At 40.7% G+C, this 22,013-nt stretch overlaps 1 protein-coding gene across 2 annotated transcripts in view; it reads right to left on the bottom strand.

Moving 5' to 3' along the window:
* The window catches only part of RPGRIP1L (RPGRIP1 like), a 145,046-nt gene that overhangs the window by 91,222 nt on the left and 31,811 nt on the right, over positions 1–22,013 (bottom strand). For both annotated transcript variants that reach the window (XR_012850555.1, XM_075837503.1), the window contains exon 7: positions 2,765–2,870. Coding sequence is in view for 1 of the 2 variants with exons in the window: in XM_075837503.1 (XP_075693618.1) it covers positions 2,765–2,870 (106 nt within the window). In the remaining variant the exon portion in view is untranslated. The remainder of the gene's footprint in view (positions 1–2,764; positions 2,871–22,013) is intronic.

Raw genomic sequence — 22,013 nt, 5'->3', positions numbered from 1 at the left:
TCTACGACAGCCACTTAGAAATGAATGGAGCTGCAGTCGAGCATGCGCACTACCGCTCCATTCATATGGGTCTCCCAGAAACGGCAACGTACGCCCATTCTCGTGATCGGTGGGGGTCCCAGCGGTCGGACTCCCACCGATCAGATATTTATCACGTATCCTGTGGATAGGTGATAAGTATTAATTATGGGAAAACCCCTTTAACTGCCGGTGATATAGTTTTGACCCTAGTATGAAGGTTTAGTAATGCTATGACATCCTTGGTGCCGCTAGTGCACGATAGTTTCTACAGCTGGTGGGGAACCACATGCAAGGAGCCCGAGCGCCATATGTGGCTCCCAAGCCACTGGTTGGGGAAAATTGGTCCACATGAACTGGTAAATTACAGCCCCCAACCAGAAAATGGCAGAGGGGATGCCTACAGAGACTTATCTGTGTATAGTAATACTTTACTGCCTTATCTAGACCTCCAGCAGCCCAACAGCACGGTCATTAAACCGCCCAGCCTGTGCTGACCAAAAAAAATAAATATATGTTTATGATAAAAACCGGACTGAAATAATATGTCATTTTCCGAAGATACATTCACTTTAATGTTGTGCCTACTTTTCCCATTGACATATGCAGCTTGTGATGAAGGCTTCAATATGTTAATGAGCATGATAATATCAGCATCAACCAGAGATCAATGAAGAACAGGAAAGAAGAATATGGGCCAATGACAGCTCTGGGATGCAATGGGAAAGCTGAGTATACAAGCCCAAGGCATATGAATTATACACAAGCCGACAGTAAAGGAAGGCAGTATTGTAAATGTATCACTTTAGAGAAAATCGATACACAATGCTTGAAAGGGGCACATAAGCCTTTGGCTCACTTTTAAAGACAGTAAAATGTCTCTTCATTTACTTGAATGGCATTAAAAATACTCTTCATAAACATAAAAAGGAGGAATGACTATTTAATTTTCCACACTTCTGGACAAGGCAAGACATAAGAAAGATCTAATGAATAAATGCCTCTCCATGAACAGAGCGCTGCATAAAGCAGTGAATGCAAATGCCATGCTCAAAGATCAAAAGTAGGGACACATAAATATTAATAGTCTAAAAATTATGTATATAGGAATATTTCCGGTTTCTTTTTTCAAAGCACTAAAATATATATAAGGTGCATATGTATATCATTCAGCCATAAGATTAAAACCAAAGACAGGTGAAAGGAATAACATTAATTATCTTGTTACAATGGCGCCTGTCAAAGCATGGGACATATTAGGCAGAAAGTGAACAGTCAGTTCTTGAAATTGATGTGTTGGAAGCAGAAAAAATTAACAAGTGTAAGGATCTGAGTGACGGACCAAATTGCGATGGCTAGACGACTGGGTTAGAGTATCTACAAAATGACAGGTTCCCGGTATGTAGTGGTTAGTACCTACCAAAAGAGGTCCATTGAAAAATAACTGGTGACAGGGTCATGGGCACCCAAGACTCATTGCTATGAATAGAAAGCAAAGGCTAGCGCTTCCGGTCCCAGAAAAAGGTGACCTGAAATGATGAATCACATTTTCACTAACATCATGTCGACGGCTGGATGCATGTGCGCCGATTTCCTGGGGAAGAGATGGTACCAGGATGAACTATGGGAAGAAGGCAAGCTAGCGGAGGCAGTGTGATGCTCTGGACAATGTTCTACTGGGAAACCTTAGGTCCTGGGATTCATGTGGATATTACTTTGACACATACCAAACATTTTTGCAGACCAAGTACACCTCCTTATGGCAATGTTATTCTCTAAAGGCAGTGGACTCTTTTAGCAAGGTAATACACCCTGCCACTTCGCAAAAAAACAAGCCCAATCCATGGAGGCCCCACCTCGCAATTTACAGGACTTAAAGGATCTGCTGCTAATGTCTTGGTGCGAGATACCACCGGACACCTTCAGTGGTCTTGTAGAGTCCATGCCTCAATGGACTGGAGCGGTTTTGGCGGCACGAGGGGGACAACACAATATTAGGCAGGTGTTTTTAACGTTATGGCTGAACAGAGTATATAAATAAATGGGGTCTGGCAGGTTGATGTTTCTACGAAGTCAGTTAACTGAGGACTTTCACAGACTATCCTTTGAAATCAGACCAGGATGTTTAAAGAGAACCCTTTTAAATGGAAGTTTGTTGTCTGATAAACACCGTTTTCTATAAACCCCAATGTTCAGTGGTTATCATCAGGGGAAGACACCCCTGGCTATGTAATACCCCTGCATAGACGGTTCAGGTCCATTGAAGATCTTCATTCTGGCTCATTGAGGGGGATCCCGAGCAGAGGTCCATCCCCTTATATAACATCCATAGGCCCTATTAGTAGAAAGATCCACAATTGCACATTCATATAATGCTCTCATCTATAGAACTAAGTATATGTAAATAATACCCCTCACTGTAGCAACCACTGTAGAGAAATACATTTTACAGAATACCTAAATAATAAAGTGTGCAAACTAATATTTTATACTCTCTAAATAAGCTGGGTACAGATCTGGCATTTCTGTAGAAACAACTTCACTAGGCTCCCAGGACAAAGCTTAGAACGGCTAACGTTGTACGGTACTTGAAGGTGTGCCGCTACCCCTCTGCCTTAGCAAAAGGTGAGAACCCAACGTGGACCCCCCCATGGATCAGATATTAATGGTGTATCTCATAGATATGCCATAAATGTATATGGAGGAAAAACCCTGCAACATAGTTATAATTTAAAAAGAAACTTACTTCTTGAAGCAGATGAAACTTGCTCTCCATCTCTGTAAAAGCCCTGCTTTTGTCTGCTAGCTGTTTTTGGAGCTTAATCGTAACAACATTCTCTTTGATGGTTGTCCTATGTTTCAAAGAAGAAAAAAAAAAAGAAAAGAATACTTTATATAGGTGAATGATGCAGCATGTAAAAAGAGATAGACAGAAAATGACAGCGGAGCAGCGATTCCCATCACAAAGTCTAGTGGAGAAAGGTAGCACTTATTTCATCATGGTAATGAGATCTCATTTGCGAATGTCATGTATACTGTAATTTCTTGTTAGAAAGGTTGCCAGACTGTCTGCAGATTGATCTGTTATTACTGTAATTATGACTTGGTTTTACCAATGATACACACATGTGAACCCAAACAACACATGACTGAATAAAGAGATACATGATGTGGGAAACATGAAGGACTGTGCAGGAGAAAGCCACATTTATTGGTAATGGACTCCTGCAGATGTGCTTGACGGAGCTTTCTAGGAATAATTATTTAGTTTGCTTATATAGCGCCAACATCTTCTGCAGCGCTGTACAGAAGTCGTCATCACTTACTGTTCCCAGTGGAACAATCTAAACTATCACTATATTTTTGCAGTGCGGAAGGAAACCCACTCAAACACGGGGAGAACATACAAACTCCATGCAGATGTGGTCCTTGGTTGGATAAAACAAGCATGTCAGTGTATATTACAGCCAACACTTCAGTGTAATGAGCGGAATCCCGCTTATTTGGCTCCTTAGATGCCGCAGTCAACAGCGACCGCAGTACCATAGCGGATAGAAACAAGGGAGTGGCCCCCTCTGGTGTTCCATCGACGCCCACGTGACACAATAACAGGATGAAGATGGTTGACATGGCAGCCTGGGGCCTATTAATGCCCCCAGGTCTGCCATCTTTGTATTTCGATTAAGCCCTGCCACCAATAAAAAATACAGATGGTCTAGCAAAAAATAAGCCCTCATATCACTCAATCGACAGAGAAATAAAGAAAAGTTATTGCTCTCAGAATATTGCAACACAAAACAAAATTTTATTTTTAACAATTTGTTTTGTCCTTGTAAAAGTGGTAAAACATAAAAAATAAAAATATATACACTACCGTTCAAAAGTTTGGGGTCACCCAGACAATTTTGTGTTTTCCATGAAAACTCACACTTATATTTATCAAATGAGTTACAAAATGACTAGAAAATATAGTCAAGACATTGACAAGGTTAGAGATAATGATTTTTATTTGAAATAATAATTTTCTCCTTCAAACTTTGCTTTCGTCAAAGAATGCTCCATTTGCAGCAATTACAGCATTGCAGACCTTTGGCATTCTAGCTGTTAATTTGCTGAGGTAATCGGGAGAAATTTCACCCCATGCTTCCAGAAGCCCCTCCCACAAGTTGGATTGGCTTGATGGGCACTTCTTGCGTACCATACGGTCAAGCTGCTCCCACAACAGCTCTATGGGGTTGAGATCTGGTGACTGCGCTGGCCACTCCATTACAGATAGAATACCAGCTGCCGGCTTCTTCCCTAAATAGTTCTTGCATCATTTGGAGGTGTGCTTTGGGTCATTGTCCTGTTGTAGGATGAAATTGGCTCCAATCAAGCGCTGTCCACAGGGTATGGCATGGTGTTGCAAAATGGAGTGATAGCCTTCCTTATTCAAAATCCCTTTTACCTTGTACAAATCTCCCACTTTACCAGCACCAAAGCAACCCTAGACCATCACATTACCTCAACCATGCTTGACAGATGGCATCAGGCACTCTTCCAGCATCTTTTCAGTTGTTCTGTATCTCACAAAATGTTCTTCTGTGTGATCCAAACACCTCAAACTTTGATTCGTCTGTCCATAACACTTTTTTCCAATCTTCCTCTGTCCAATGTCTGTGTGCTTTTGCCCATATTAATCTTTTCCTTTTATTAGCCAGTCACAGATATGGCTTTTTCTTTGCCACTCTGCCCTGAAGGCCAGCATCCCGGAGTCGCCTCTTCACTATAGACGTTGACACTGGCGTTTTGCGGGTACTATTTAATGAAGCTGCCAGTTGAGGACCTGTGAGGCGTCTATTTCTCAAACTAGAGACTCTAATGTACTTGTCTTGTTGCTCAGTTGTGCAGCGGGGCCTCCCACTTCTCTTTCTACTCTGGTTAGAGCCTGTTTGTCCTCTGAAGGGAGTAGTACACACCGTTGTAGGAAATCTTCAGTTTCTTGGCAATTTCTCGCATAAAATAGCCTTCATTTCTAAGAACAAGAATAGACTGTCGAGTTTCACATGAAAGCTCTCTTTTTCTAGCCATTTTGAGAGTTTAATCGAACCCACAAATGTAATGCTCCAGATTCTCAACTAGCTCAAAGGAAGGTCAGTTTTATAGCTCCTCTAAACAGCAAAACTGTTTACAGCGGTGCTAACATAATTGCACAAGGGTTTTCAAGTGTTTTCTAATCATCCATTAGCCTACTAACACAGTTAGCAAACACAATGTACCATTAGAACACTGGAGTGATGGTTGCTGGAAATGGGCCTCTATACACCTATGTAAATATTGCATTAAAAACCAGACGTTTGCAGCTAGAATGGTAATTTAGCACATTAACAATGTATAGAGTGTATTTCGGATTAATTTAATGTTATCTTCATTGAAAAAAACTGTGCTTTTCTTTAAAAAATAAGGAAATTTCTAAGTGACCCTAAACTTTTGAACGGTAGTGTATATATATATATATATAAAATTTGGTATCGCCGTAATCGTATTAACCCACAGAATAAAGATCACATGTAATTTTTACTGCAATGTGAACACCATAAAAATGAAACCTAAAAAACAATGGAGGAATCGCTGTATTTTGCCCATTTTACCCCACAAATACATTTTTCCCAGTACATTATATCGTACAATAAATGGTGTTGTGAAAAACTCATCCCACAAAAAGCAAGCCCTCATATGTCTATCGATGGAAAAAGAAAAAAAAGTTATGGCTTTTGGAATGTTGGGCGGGGGGATAAGATCAATCAGTAGTGCTACAAAAAGTCTAGGTGTAGCCCTGGCCTTAGGATCCAGCTTTCGAACATTGATTTTTGGAAAATCTAGTTGAAGGCAAGAAGTGATTGTTCATGTATAACAGTTACTCAATGGACATTTTATCCGTAGATACCTATACCCCACATATATAAACGTACAACAAACCCTACACCTAATGCAGCCATTTACCCTGAGATCTGTATAGGTTACAAATTTAGAGCTGGTCTAGTTCACAGTTATTTAAAGGGATAGTAAATCTAGAAATACAAAAACAACATTGAACATGTACCAGGGACAACAGTGCCCCTCTCTATCTATGGCTGGGACTGGCTAATGTGGGTCAGATATAGTTAATAGGGCAGGACTAAACAGCTAAGCTTTAATTGCCAGGCAAGTGAAGTTATAGGACTTTCTTCTAAAGACAATTTAAACTACGTAAAGATTTCAAAAAGGAACCAGCCAAATTATTATTTTCACATGGAGTGTAAATAGTGACAAAAAACAAGACGGCTAAAAACTAGTACAAGAAAAGGAAAGTAGTTACTAAGCTACTCATTTTTTTGTAGATTTTATTAGGAATGAAATATTCCTCAAAAGTGGAGTTTACTTTTCAAAACGTAGCCATTTGTTTTGCTAAGGAACAACTGAGAATTTTTTGTAAAAGCTGTGCAATAAATTTCTGCGAGTCTGAACCTATGCTTTAAAACTGTATTATGCTAATGTCAAAATTGCTTATTGTTATTGAGTTGGGTGACTACCATTTTATAATCTTACGTATCCTAGGTGAAGTTTAGACTGGGTGCATGATATTTGGGTAGGGAAAGCGAATGATAATATGAGCAATTACACTATAGAAACCATACACAGCTACCATACAGCAGCTGCAAAGCAGCGGAAAGCTTGTACAATGTACAGATAAGGAAAATGTACAAAAACAATGGGATAGCTAAATTCTAATTTTTGACTGTACCTTTAATAAAAAAAACGATTCCCAACACAGGTAATTAATGCTTTATTATAAATTCTAATTTCCTCTTACAACTTCAGATTTTAGGTTCACATGGAGTTTTTTGCAGGCGGAAAATCTGCCTCAAAATTCTGTTTGGAAATTTGAGGCAGATTTTCCTCTGCCTGCACGCCGATTTTCGCAGCGTTTTACGCTGCGTTTTTTTGTCCGCGGCCATTGAGCGCCGCGATCATAAAACGCCGCGAAATACGCTTTCTTTGCCTCCCATTGAGGTCAATGGGAGGTCAGAGGAGTAACCGTGCGAAGATAGGGCATGTCCCTTCTTTCTCCCGCGAGAAAACCGCCTCCGCCTCCCATTGAAATCAATGGGAGGCATTTTCGTCCGGTTTTTGGAGTTTTGCGGCACGGTTCCCGCGTAAAAAAACTTGTTAAAAAAACTCAGTGTGAACATACCCTAAAATGGGTATGTCAGCTGAATATGTTTCTAGATGTAAGGGCAGCATATAATGGCTTCAGGTCCGTACACCTAGCAGCCAATAGGCACAAAAGAAAAAAACAAACTCATAGTTATGAGTGCTGTATTCATGAGGGGAGCACTCCCCCCCCCCCCCACCTCTACTCACCCTTCAGGCTGGTGATTGACAGGCTATGAGTAACTAGGAGTCTGATGCATTCCTTCTGCACTCCCATTAGCCAAAAGGCACAAAAAAATGTTTGTGCCATATTGGCTACTAGGAGGTAGGACCTGTAACTGTAATATGCTGCCTTTAAAGCATACCTAACTTTTCAGAATAAGCTATCATAGGTGTGTACATGAGAAATAACAATTTCTTGCCATTATATAACTTGTATTTGTATTTTTGCTAGCGGATATCCCCCCTGCAATCTCGATCACTAATTCTCAGTTTACTCTGAGCTACTGAGCGAAGCCTAACTGTTCTCATATCTCGTATAGACTGCACACAGAGAAGAGGATAATCCCGCTCTCCTATCTCTATCTATCACATATAGATATAGAACCTGAAGCAGAATAGAGGACATTACACAGCAGTAATGAGAGTAAACAGAGAGGTCTAGCTGTGAATACAGCACTGGGGTGATATTTAACTCTTACCAGCAGCCTGTGTCTCCTCTCTGCTTCCCTTCCTCTCACGATAGACTTTTATGGGCAGCAGCATCTGTGTGTCCTCTCTCTGCTCTTTCCTTCTGCTCCCCTCCCCTCTCCGTAGACTACTGTGGGCAGCAGCGTCTGTGTTTCCCCTCTCTCTGCTCCCTCCTTCCCTCTCCATAGACTTTTATGGGAAGATTTGTGAATAGACAGATTTTGCTTGACAACAGAGAGTGGACAGCATATTACAGGAAGGGAGACACCTAGTGGCAGTAACTTCACACAGAATTTGCATGGATGAAACAACTAAACGAGAACAGTAAGTAAGTTATAAATTTGATATACACTCCTCAACATTGAAATTGCAAGCTGTAAGGTTATGTAAATCAAGGAAGTAGCAGGTGTTGCTAAGATCTGCAAATGATGACATTTTCAAGCAGCTATCTCCAATCTGTGGCACGTGGGAAGGGCATAAAAGCCAAAACAAAAGCAACGTTTTTTAGCCACATGAAACCTCAAAAATCGTATCAAGTGGTGTGGGATGATTGTGCGATGTCTCCTGATCGTCGACGTGCCAGTTATCGGCACTTGTTGCAAACGGAGAGGGAAAGAATCCTTGAACTGAGAGACCTTGGCTTATCACTCCAGCAGATCGCTACACACCTAGGCCGAGATGTCATCACTGTTCAATGTTGCGTGTCCCGGAGGTTGGGAGAAAAACAAATGGGAATGACAGCAAGATGTGAGCCGAGGCAAACCTCTGAATGGATGGATCGTCCGATTGGAAGAATGGCCTGTAGTGATCTATTCTGTACTACAAGTGATGAAATTGGAGTCACATCCCAAGCCTAGGGCGATAACCAGTGTTGACACAAACCATCAGAAGGCGTTTGCACGACATTGGGCTACGAGCCAGACGTCCAGGTACAGGTGTTCCATTGAGGAAACCACACCACTCTCAAAGGCTATCATTGTGCACAGCAAGACGGCAATGGAGGCTGGAATGGAGGTCTATCCTCTTAAGCGATGAGTCCCACTTTTGATTTGAATACAATGATAGTGGGAGATTGGTCTGGAGACCACGTGTACAACGACATGGAGAAGCCTTAACGAAGGGAACGTCACACCGGTCCTTCTCCCGGGATTATGGTGTGGGGTGGCATAACTGTACGGTAGCCGGACCCTTTTAGTCTTTATCGAAGGTACACTAACAGCTTTATTTGGTCGTGGAAACAGTTGTATGGCCATTTCTCCAAAGTGTCCCAGAAGCGGTATTTCACTAGGACGCCAGTCTGCATGTTGCTCATGCTACTGTGAGCAGCCTGCGTGGCCTAAACGTGTTACCATGGCCTGCAGCGTCTCCGGATTTGTCTCTCATCGAGCACATCTGGGATGTCATTGGTTGGCAATTGCAAAGGGAGCTGCCAGCATTCAATCTTGATGATTTGCGTGTCTAAGTGGATTCAGCGTGGCATAACATTCTTGAGACAACCATTCGTAACCTCACTGATAGCACGCCAAGACGTATAAGTGCATGCATTTCTGCGCGTGGCGCTCATACTCGATACTGAATAAATCAAGATGTTTGGAATATTTGTTTCCATTTTTTTTTATCATTTGCATATGATTAACATATCTACCGATCCTGTGATTTCCACAATTCCAAAACTTTTCCTTCTTGGTGTTGCAATTTCAATGTTGAGGAGTGTATAGAAGATATACTATTAGATAATCATAAGTTGTTGGAAAAGTAAGTGTCCATTTAAATAGGGCAGCATATTTAGATGACAGATCCGCTTTAAGAACCTGGGAAATAGTTACCTTTGTTCATCTCTACCAGTACATGTGAAGCAACACTTAAACAGCTAACAGATGCCGACTATCATAACATTCACACATCAGACACAACATCTCACATACCACTATTCAACACCCTGATTTTCTTACCAAGATAAAAGCACTGTAGATTGAATCCAAATCATCCAATCATAAAAAGAAGATTAACTGCAGAAATAAAGCATGAAACATTTCCACAAATATCTTCTATCTGACAACATTCATGTAGGTAATTGACAATTTCTTCTCCTTACACAGGAGTGTAGCTAAGGCAACACACCAGTCACATTCGATTCATCTTCTTCTATATGCAGGCAATTGTAGTTTGTGCAGAAGACTTACATCTTAAAAATGTCTGCAAAACTTGCTAGTTTCATAAGATTTCTTTCCATCATAAACCAAAGAAATAATGGAGTAGCGAATTATCCTCAACTTTTCCTTCGAGAATGTTTCCTTACTCCCCTGTTCTGCAATTCATTTCCACTTTCGGCAAACCCTGCTCCCCTGTGCGGAGGTCTGTTCTTGTTATAGGTGAATAACGACACACATGGATCTCCCAAATATCAGTATGAATGATGGCTCAAATGGATTGTCCCAACTTGAAAATACTCTTCTAGAATACAGCCACCATAGGGTTTATTTCGCTGAATGGGCAACCATGTAATACATGTCCTCCAGGGTGGTAGCCATGGTTTTTAGTGGCTTTCTACATTGACTAAAAGGGGTTCCAACCAGAGACTATGATATCCATATTCTCTAATATATTATTTTTACAGTGGGGTTAGAGTTGTGAAGATTGGTCACATAACTGATTATAGTTGTGCTCCCCCACCAATCTTGCAAGCTGAAGATCCTATGAAAGAAAGAAGAGTTTGAAGACAACTGAACGGGTCGTAGAGGCAGTAGATGGTATCATCCATGTACAGGACAACTTGCTTCAATGCTTCTGTGACTTGGCTATTTCCTTATCTCCCTTAGGCTTTAAAAAGGTGTTGTTTCATGATGACAACCCGTCCATACACCTTATTAGGACATATGGACATCATAGGGAGAAGTCCCCTGCTCAAGACCCCTCTCTATAAGCCACAATGGAGGGCCGTTCTGTAATGGCTGCTCCCACTTTGGATGACCATGCATTACATGGATGGCCGTTCATTTAAATTGCCGGCATGTAATGTTACATATTACCTGTAGTGGCTGCTGATCGCCAGGGAACAGGGGTAAACCTAAAAAAAAATTATCTTAAAATAGAGGCTTCACCTAACACAAAAGGAATAAATGCAATCAAGTATCATAAATTTATAAATGTAAGTGGAATTTTAGGCTCATGATGCTTTATGGTAGAGTTGCACTATGCAGTTGTTGCCATGCCAGTGCTTTACTTGGCACATCATTTATTCATGGTGCCAGGTATGAATTTAAAAAATATGTGAAAGTATACTTAAAGGATTGGCTTTATAATACATTATGGATACTGCATTTTAACGGATGACTATATAGTAACTTACAGCAATAAAGATAACAAACAGAAACAGATTGGCCCCAAATTCTACATTTGCAGTGTTCACCCGATGGAACACGTACGTGCCTTTGTGGGTGGCAATGCAATGTTAACATAAAGCAGGCAGAAGTCTCAAAAGAGATTTCATGGATAATAAACGACATTTTGAGAAATCTTTGATAACCTTTCAATATAACACAGACTGTTTTTTTTTTTCTTGCACTCCTCGACACTTGTGCGCATATTGGAAACATTGTCACAAGGCAATCTTGAAACCAGAAAACCAACTACAAAGCCCCAACATCTGCAATCCAGCTGAAGACCTAAAATGCTTATTTTTATTCTAAGAAAAATCAAAGCTCGATGTGTTTTGGCATCGCCTGCCTCATTGTCCTTACAATGAAGATAAACAAGCTCGTATGACTGGGTTGATTTCCAAAAAAAAAAAAAAAAAAAGTGTCCTAACGTTGAAACAGCAGACGCCTTGAACACGATACACCGATAAATTATGACTGCGATGAGAAAAAGCGGGACTGTGGTACCATGTACATTATACCGTGCAAGAATTATTGCTTAACACTCAAGATCTTATGCTGCTCATCAAAGAAACCGTGTTGATGCCTTCTGAAAGACACAGACGGTCTTCTCTAGAAGTCTGCCTTCACATGCCATCCCTGTATATTTTGGGGAGGTAAAGACTATTCCGTGGTGCAATAATTATGGCGGGTACATGCCAATACAAAGTAGTACTTTAAATTTTATACAAACTTGTTTACCTATCTAGCGATCTGTCTATCAACTAAAGGAGCCCACAATAGATATAATTGGGAGAATGTACACTCGCTAGTCTTGGCATATCATATGTTAAAGACTTCATGTCCGACTGTTCCCCATTGGTGACCTAAAATTCCTTCCTGACCCAACAAGAGGAGTTGGATATTTGGCCTGGAAGAAGTTAACTAGATACTAACCCTCATTTGCATGGCTGCCAAGTAATACTAGTGTATTGTCTGGCCGTAACTTCCCCGGGTGATCACAGGTTTCCAAAATCAAACCCGCGGAGAATAGATTATCAGTGGGCTGGTTTCATTACACATTCATGAAATAACACAGCATAATTATAACTTTCAGTACCATTAGTACAAAAAAAAAAACATGATATCAAAGGCTATGGAAAACTTTGACAGGGAAAAAAAATATTTTTATATATGTTAGTGGTTACATGGAGTTAAAAAGTTGCCTCTCCCAGTAATAAAAGCTAGATGTGTATCCAGAATGCTGCTGCCTACAATAAGGGTATGTTCACACGAGGGCATCCGTAACGGCTGAAATTACGGGGATGTTTCAGCCTGAAAACATCCCCGTAATTTCAGCCGTAACGGCATGTGCAGGCGCTTGAACGCCGCGTCCATTACGGACGTAATTGGCGCTGCTATTCATTGAAGTCAATGAATAACGGCTCCAATTACGGCCAAAGAAGTGACAGGTCACTTCTTTGACGCGGGCGTCTATTTACGCGCCGTCATTTGACAGCGGCGCGTAAATTACGCCTCGTGTGAACAGAAAAAACGTCTGCCCATTGCTTTCAATGGACAGATGTTTGTCAGCGCTATTGAGGCGCTATTTTCGGATGTCATTCGGGGCAAAAACGCCCGAATTACGTCCGTAATTAGTGCGTGTGAACATACCCTAAATCTCATGTATCAGCGTGATTTAATTACTTTATTCACATCCCCTCCCTCCACCTCCAAGGTCTGCAGTGGGTACTCTCTTCACTCCTTACACAGAAACACAGTCTGTGTGACTTATCCCTCCCCTTTGCCATGTATGCTGTACACTTTATATACAGCCTGTGTGAATCACCCGCTCCTCTTACAGACTGCGATGTGTGCTTTCCTCCCTATCTGCACTCTGATACTGAAAGCCTGTGTGATCTGCCCTCCCTGAAGACTTGGATGCCTGCCCCTTCTTTACACTCTGATCTACAGTGTACAATCTTCTCCGCCTCCCTACTGCTATCTCGAACACTAACAGATGGGTGGGGGAGAGAGAAAATGATGGTCAGCCAATGACAGGAGAAGTGTTCTGTCGCGGATTTATGTCAGAATTTGCAGGACAATCAGCTATGAAGAGTTACCCAAACTCTACAGCAGCAAAATGGTAGGCAATTTTTAACGAAGACTATTTAGAAATTTGCTTAAATTTTGCATTTAGAAAGCAAAGGAACAATAAAACTTTTTTTTTAGAGCAAAAGGTGTCCATAGTCTTTACATCCTTATTATTTTTTTAATGATTTTAAAATTCCAAAGTTTAAAGGGAACCTGTCACCAGCATTTCACCTATTAAACCAGCAATACCTGGTGGTAGTGGGTGAAAAATCATTTCTATATAACCTATAATTGTCTTCTTAGTCGGCTCTGTAGCTTTAGTATTTAGCTTTTTAGTGTTCCCAAAACGTATGCTAATGAGCAGAAAAGAGTCAGATCTTCATTTGAAGAGTCAAATCTTCGTTTTGAAAAGAGTCAAATCTTCATTCCTCAAGTCTTTCCGAGTTTACCCCGCCTCCTTACTTTTGATTGACAGCTCCTCACCTTCCCCCAGCATACAACATCCCGCGCTTGTGCATTGATGTCCTCTTCTGGTGTGTGCGCACAAAGGGACACCGGATTATTACGATAAAAGGCGCGGAACGTTTGCAGACCGTTATTTACAGTCGGAGGAGGAGTTTAGGAGAGGGGATAACGGCAATGAACTTTTTATAGCAGCGGCCAGTGAGGGAGAAGTAAAGTTCAATAGGTGAAATGCTGGTGACAGGTTCCCTTTAACTACTCTTACTGAATGGAACTCCTTCCTCCTGAGCAAATTCTTTGTCCATAACCTTGAGAAATTCTTTATCCTCTCTTGCAAGTGCCAACTTATTGTCTTCACTTGTAGAATTGAACACTGTTGATCCAAGACTGTCATCCCAGGACAGGAATGTGTTCATATTATCTTGGTGGTCAAGCTGCCACTTACTGTTGCTCAGCTTCTCTTTCACCCAGTAATGGTGTGGTAGTTTCCAGGAAGAAGAGTGAACTCTCTTTTATGACCCTATAAGATCACCTCTAAGACAGCCTGTTGACCGAGCCCAATGTTTCAAGCCTTTCATTTTAAGAAAGACTTCCTATTCCTTTTATTTTTCTAGTTGCATGCCTCTTAACCCCCTCCAATTTGATGGTCAAAGTTTACCACAAATTTTATGTCACCCAACATGTGATTTGTAGAGGGGAATTATTAGGTTTGAATTACAGCTTCTTTTGTTTCTTTCTGTCTTTTTACGCACCTAAAATTTTTGGTGCTTTTGAAGCTTGGCATGGAGTGCTGCTGGTTTGTACTGTGTGAGCAGGCAGATTATCACTATCTTAGGTATATTACAATAACATTATCTATATTTAATTTGTATCTGTCATTTAACTGACCAGACTTTCATCTTGTTGAGGTCCTTCTATAATATTTCACTTTGTTGTGGAACAAACGGACAGCTCCCAAGCACATTAGATTGCCGTTGGATTCCTCTGAAATCGTGGACCCGCCATCAACTATCTTTGCTTATATGGCTCTATGGAAAACTCTTAACAAAGAAGAAACGCTTACGGAAATATAACAAAGAATTAGAGTAATTTCTGCCTGATTTCCTTTTTAAAGAGGCTCTGTCACCAGATTAAGAATGCCCTATCTCCTATATCATTTTATCGGCGCTGGAATATAGTTAACAGCAGTGTTTTTTATTTTGAGAAACAATCTTTTTTCAGCAAGTTATGACCTTTATTACATTTATGCAAATTCGTTTCTTAATGCCCAAGTGGGCGTTTTTTAACTTTTAACCAAGTGTGCGTATTACAAAGAAGTCTCTCCATTACACCGAAGCTTGTTTCACAGAATAGCGTGATCTCGTGTGACGTCACTTCCGCCCACAGGTCCTTTGTCTCTAGGGAGTTCTATATGCTTACCTGCACTGTGTGATGTTGCCTCCTCCGCTGCTGCTTCTGCAGATCCGACGACTAACTTCTCATACGCCTGGAGACGATCTATGTTCAGTCTTCAGACGCATGGATGAAGGACCTGTGGGCGGAAGTGACGTCACAGCGTGGTCTCGCGAGATCACGTTGTTCAGTAAAACAAGCTTGGGTGTAATGAAGAGAAGTGTATGATGCTGATTGGTCAGCGTCATACACTTCTTTGTAATACGCCCACTTGGTTAAAAGTAAAAAAATGCCCACTTGGGCATTAAGAAACTAATTTGCATAAATGTAATAAAGATCATAACTTGCTGAAAAAAGATTGTTTCTCAAAATAAAAAACACTGCTGTTAACTACATTCCAGCGCCGATAAAATGATGTAGGAGACAGGGCATTTTTAATCTGGTGACAGAGCCTCTTTAAATTCTATATTAGATAAAGTTTCAAAGTTTTCAATATTTACCCACTTAAAATAAAATGATTGCAATCGACACCTTTGTAACACCACTTCCAATAAGACGTTTTTAAAGTGTAGCTAAACTTTCAACACACTTCTGACATGTCATAGAGACATGTCAGAAGTTTGGATTGGTGGGGGTCCGAGCACTGAGACCCCCACCAATCGCTGGAACGAAGCAGCTGAAGTGCTCGTGTGACCGCTCAGCTGCTTCGTTTCTGTTCGGCTTTTTCTGGAGAGCCGATGTATCGGTGTACGGGCTCATAGATTTTGTATTGAGTTTGTACACGATACATTTATTTCAGGAAATAGCCGAACAGACACAAAGCAGATGAGCGCTCACACGAGCACTTCAGCTGCTTCGTTGTAGAGATTGGTGGGGGTCTCCGTGCTCGGACCCCCACCAATCCAAACTTCTGACACGTCACTGTGGTATGTCAGAAGTTTGTCGAACGTTTAGCTACACTTTAACATTTTTTCGACCCCATTTATCCTTAGTATATTGTGATTGCAGTTTTTGAGTACAAAGTTGATATTTGTTCACATAATTTACAACGCGTTTTGGGACTAAATTGGTCCAAACGTCAGGATGCCTACCATCAGCTTGATATGTCTGCATGTACAGAAGCATTACTTTGCATTACCTCCTCTTTCTGTTATCTGGGACCATGGATGATGAATCTGCACTTTGTAGATTTACTGACACGGTATATAGTCCCTATATCAGCACAGCCAATAGAGGTCTAGCTACGTTAAATGTTTTTCTTATAATCCTTCTCCAAAAATCGACAATACGCTCAGGTATATTTGCGATTTATTTTTAGTATGGAACATTTCATATATGAAAGTGTCAATTAAAATTCCATCAGCCTTAAATGGATTTTCCCACAACTAAATTTATCACCTATCCACAGGATCGGTAAAAAAATGTGTGAACGCTAGGGGCCTTACCACTTTGATCCCCACCAACCTATAGAACACAGTGAAGATTCTAAATGGAGCAGTGGTCACGCATGTGTACTGCTGCTTTATTCAGTGTCTATCAGACTGCTGGAAACAGCTGAGCGTTGTACTTCGCAGTTTCCTTCAACCCCATAGACTTTGAGTAGAGCAGCAGTACACGAGTGACCGCCGCTCCACATAAAATTCTCCCCACTGCGATCTTGCAGTGAGGAGGAACAGTGGTCGAGACACCCCTTTCTAGATATTGTGGGGGTACCATTGGTGGGGCACCCAGCGATAATACATTTATCATCTATCCTGTCGATAGGTGATAATGGTTTATTGTGGGAAAACACCTTTAAAAGGGTTATTCCCATTTGCCATAAATGTCTGATAGAAGCTTCTTGACCCGCGCCTATCTCCATAACGGGGATCACCTGACACCCCCCCCCCCAGTCTGGGTAGGCAGCCGTCAACTACTGCATCCAGGCTGAGAATGAATGGAGAGATGGATGAACAGTTCTCTCCATTCTTTTTTATGGGACCTATGGAAACAGCCAAATAAGGCACCTGCATGGGTCCCATAGATATGCCATAAATGTATAGGATGGGAAAAACAATTTAAAGTAAAACTACAACCAAGATTAAAAACAAAAACAAAAAAAATCAAGACTACCACATGGCGTTTTCTTGTGTTTTGCATCGTAGAGGCTTTTGACGACTGATGGGCACGTTTCTTTTCCACAAACCTTTCTTCCCTCTTTACAGGTGTCAGTTATTTGATGCACACAGTAATGTGACAGCTAAACTGTACGCATGGGAGGACGGATTCTAAAATGGCTGGACATGATGCACCATAAGCTCGCCATTCAAGGAACATTTATGTTTTTTTTTCCAGTGGATACAATTCTGTCCATTGTCATGTGATGGACACACAGGTGCACGGCTCGTTACAGTATGTGCATCAGAGCTGTGTCTTCTAACGATCCCAGCACCTGTGTGTCTATCACATGACCATGGACAGAACTTCATCTACTGGAAGAAAACAACAAATGTTCCTACTGAATAACAACAAGCAGAGATTTTTAAAACCCGAGAAGAATTAATACAGAAAGTCTACTGGAAAATTGTATAACTTTTCACTATACAAAAAATGACATTAATTGGCTAAAAAGTGGAATACCCCTTTAATATTACATCATATATTTACAGGTATGCATTTGACTCATAGAAGGGGGTGGTCATCGGTATGCTACTGAGCTAGTATATGGAGGTTTACTCTTTGTGGAGCCATGCAGGTTTGCAATATCCTTTTATAATATAAAGGGCCATGGGAGTTAATAAAAATAAATGATATATGTAAAAAAGAAAAACAAATGTGCAGGGCTAGTATGACACGGGGGGTTACAAGTGGTGTAAACTAACGGATTTGTCTCGATTTAGGTATTTTGTATAATTTATGGAGTGCGCGACACATTCCCTACCTAAGACATTGTTTGAACTTCTCCCAGATTTCATAATTTGGACTCGGAATTCCATTTTACCCTATTAGTCCAAATAATCCTTTTGAAGACTCATGCTCAATGAGCATCTGGACAAAAAAAAGTTCAAAACATTGAAAACTGGGCAAGCTTAAAAAGGTAATATTCTATAAATGTTTTTACTAGCGACCAATAAAATATGTTTAAAGCGATTTTATGACTTGCACAGCATATGAATTAATATACTTTCCTCTCACCTATTATTTCCTATTCTTGCAGTTTTTTTTTCTTTACATTTTCAGATAAAAGTATGTTTATAAGCTTTCTATTTTAATAATAATTTTGGATCAAAGACTGAAAAGATACACATGCTACTTGTAACTCCGGATTCTTTACTAATGATGCATTATGTAGAACACATGCAAGAAACACAGCACAGTGTTCCTGTAAAGGGTCAGAAAACATGAAGAATAAAAAAAAAAAAGAAACTTGGTCCAACATCAAAGCCTGGAGAGCAAACTGGCATGTTGTTGCCAAATCTTACTGGCCAATTATACATTCTAAGCACGTGGAACACAGTGATCAAAATGGATTTTTTTTTCTTCTAACAATAAAGTAGTTTAATTTCCACTTTGAACTGCTCTACAAAATGAAACTATCATTTTTTTTTATTTCATGTGTGCTTGATTTCCAGCGAGAAACTCATCTAAATCCCAAGTCATCTGCCAATACACCTTAATACATTAGCTCATAACACGATAAACCTAAAAAAAAGGATGGGGTTAAACCAGGCGTATCTTTGGAGACGCCAAAGCCGAACTTAAAAGCTCCTGATAAGCATTTGCACTCACTTTCTAAAATGGGCGAAATCATTTCGTTCCTCCCCCCTGTTCTCATCTATTGTGAGCCCTAACACTGGGACCAGAACAGTACGGATTATCAAATGCCCTTCCTTAACAGGATCCAGACCACCCACTGTATATACAGTATATCTATACGGCGCAGGTTAAAGCTTGTTGCCCGAGTGAATGGGCAGTTAAATGACGGGTGCTCGGCAGCCAGAGACTGCCCGGGAGTCTGGAGAGAAGACAGAAGCCATTTGCATTGCTTTTGTTTTCTCTGTAGTCACGCGCACAGCGCTCAATGAGCGCGGTGTATAAAAATAGAGGAAGAGGCAGCTATTGGTCTCGGTGATCATGTGACTGGTCACATGATCGCCAGGATCCCAGTAGGAGGCGGCTGCTGCTGGATCTAACTAAACCCAGCACAAGCGTAAGAGTGACAATAGTCACTATTACAAGGCCGATTTCTCCTGTAACTAGGGCTGCTGTGCAACCTAAGTTATAGTGGAAAAGTAAAGTCCCCCAAAGGTCTTTTCTGATTTTAGAGGGACAAGCCATAATAATAAAAAAAAAGTAAAAATAAAATGGACACATAAAACACTCCCCCTGCCAATCATTGGCGTAACGCTTCACTGACCCAATTAACCAAAAATAGACGTAATATATCAAAATTTATGGTAGACAATGACGATCACACAAAAAAAGTCCATGGGTAACACTATATTATTATCAGAAAAAAATAGATAAAAAGCAAAAAAAATTATAATTTTTATAAAGATTTTTTTAAACTGTAAGGGTATGTGTACGCAGTGGTTTCAGATGTAATTCGGGCCGTTTACGTCTCAAATTACGCCTGAAAAAACGGCACCATTACGCCTCCAAACATCTGCCCATTGCTTGCAATGGGATTTACGGTGTTCTGTTCCCACGAGGCGTCATTTTACGCGTCATTTTCAAAATACGGCGCATAAAAAGACGCCGCGTCAAAAGAATTGCAGGTCATTTCTTGGGACGTTTTTGGAGCCGTTTTTCAATGACTCCATTGAAAAACAGCTCCAAAAAAGGCAGTAAAATACGCTGCGAAAAACGCGAGTTGCTACGAAAACAGCTCCGTATTTTCAGACTTTTTTGAGTTTATGTGTGAACATACCCGAAGGCTAAAAATAGTAAAAATCACAAAATTATGCGTTAAAAAATGATAAAAAAAATAAACTTGCATTGATCACGAAGAAAACATTGCTAAAATCATGTTGCTGGCCCCACAAATTGAAAGGTTAAAACGGTTTAACTAACGTGTGCTAAAAAGGACTAAACTGCCTGGTCCTGAACCGGTGGGGAGAGCTTGGAAAGAAAGACTTGGTATAAGTCAGGTTTCTAGCCAAAACAACTTTTTTAGTCTTTGGCTGGAGGTGCAATACCCAAATTATAATATGGTGTAGGCCTCAATATTCCAGTAGTATAAGACGGTAAACACTGCTTTGAATAGTAGTAGTTCTTTATAAATATGAACGAACATTTAAGTGGATAGTGATTGGATCCACTAATATCCCTATGATAACACTGAACCATCAGCAGAACAGGAATTGTTGACATGTGGGAAATAATACAGAGAAGCTGAGCGATTCAGGCCTGTAATTTCAGGAACAAATAATACTAGTAAGCTATTAAAAGAAAGAAAACAATATATTTACTGATATTAACATGCATAGATGGCACTCTCATGCTCAAATCAGAAAAATCGGTGACTTTTGGATGACTGGTAAGATACATTTGTCATACTACAACCACAGCACCTAAAACAAAGCAAAAAGTAGCATGTTCTACAGAATTCCTACACAACTAAAAAGCTTTGAGATGTGACCGAATGTTAATATGGTATAATTATAAAAGTAGCCTTGTCAATATAACCTGTACTAGATACAATAGAGAAAAAAAACTGGTATTGTATGGGTCATACAACATAAACTTTAAGGGTATGTCCACACGTAGCGCAAACACTACAGATTTTCAGCAACGTCATGTCAATCGCTTTTTTTCTGTTGTGGGATTTCCCCATTCAATTCAATGGGGAGGTAAAACCTGCAACAAATGGCAGATATTGCGATTCATCCCATGTGACTGCTGCAGCCTGTGATTGGCCTGTGTGACCATAGCCAAATAATAAGGACAAGGAAAATTAAAACGTGGATTCACAAGTATCTAAGTTGGTTTAGCTGTCACATTGAACAGGCTATCTGATATGCAGGCGGCATGGTATCGAGCACGAGGAGCTAAGTAGATTGATACATAAAAGATATATAAAGATTCAGTGTAACTTGTAATTTATTCATTTAAATCCCTGCTGGCACTGGGCTTAAAGGGAACCTGTCAGTAGGTATGGAGCCACTAAACCACCAGAATGTCATTATGCCGCTGGGATGGAGGCCCCATGCACACGACTGTAGAATTCATCCGTAATTACAGAACCATTCACTTCTATTGCCCACGGGAAAGTGTCAGTGCCGTAGAAAGGCTCCGCAAAAGATAGGACGCTGTCGGCGGCTGGCCATGCCGGTAATCATGCACGGTGATTACGGGCACGATCATGTGCATGGGGCCTTAGTGTTCCAAACCTGCCCAGGTCACAGATTTGTTCATATTTTCATAAAGAAATGTTTGACCCACAATCCAGGTACCAAACGCTGATTTTTGGATCATGAAGTGGCTGTTTGTGCAGCTCGTGTTCATTTTCTGTGTGCCAATTATTCTCCATATTAACACACCCGGTAAGATGGCACCAGGTTTCATTGAACATGATGTATGGCAAAGGAGATAAATGGCCGTCTACAATCATATACAGTAAGCAATTACAATACGCGACACGCTCCGGTTTATCCCTCTCGCCTTTAGCTCTTGCACATACCACACCATGGCTTCAGCTGCAGCGATTTCAGTACACGTCGACATGTTATTCTGCTGACGTGCGCCTGATGGGATAATTTTTGTGTCGATTTCCTTCGAGCTCCTAATAATTCTCTCAAGAATGTCTGCAACAACGCCGGGTGTCTGAACGCGTGGTTGTCTATTTTT

This window comes from Rhinoderma darwinii, chromosome 9 (assembly GCF_050947455.1).
Source record: "Rhinoderma darwinii isolate aRhiDar2 chromosome 9, aRhiDar2.hap1, whole genome shotgun sequence".
In the NCBI taxonomy this organism is placed as follows: Eukaryota; Metazoa; Chordata; class Amphibia; order Anura; family Rhinodermatidae; genus Rhinoderma; species Rhinoderma darwinii.
This window is presented reverse-complemented; position numbering and strand designations above follow the sequence as displayed.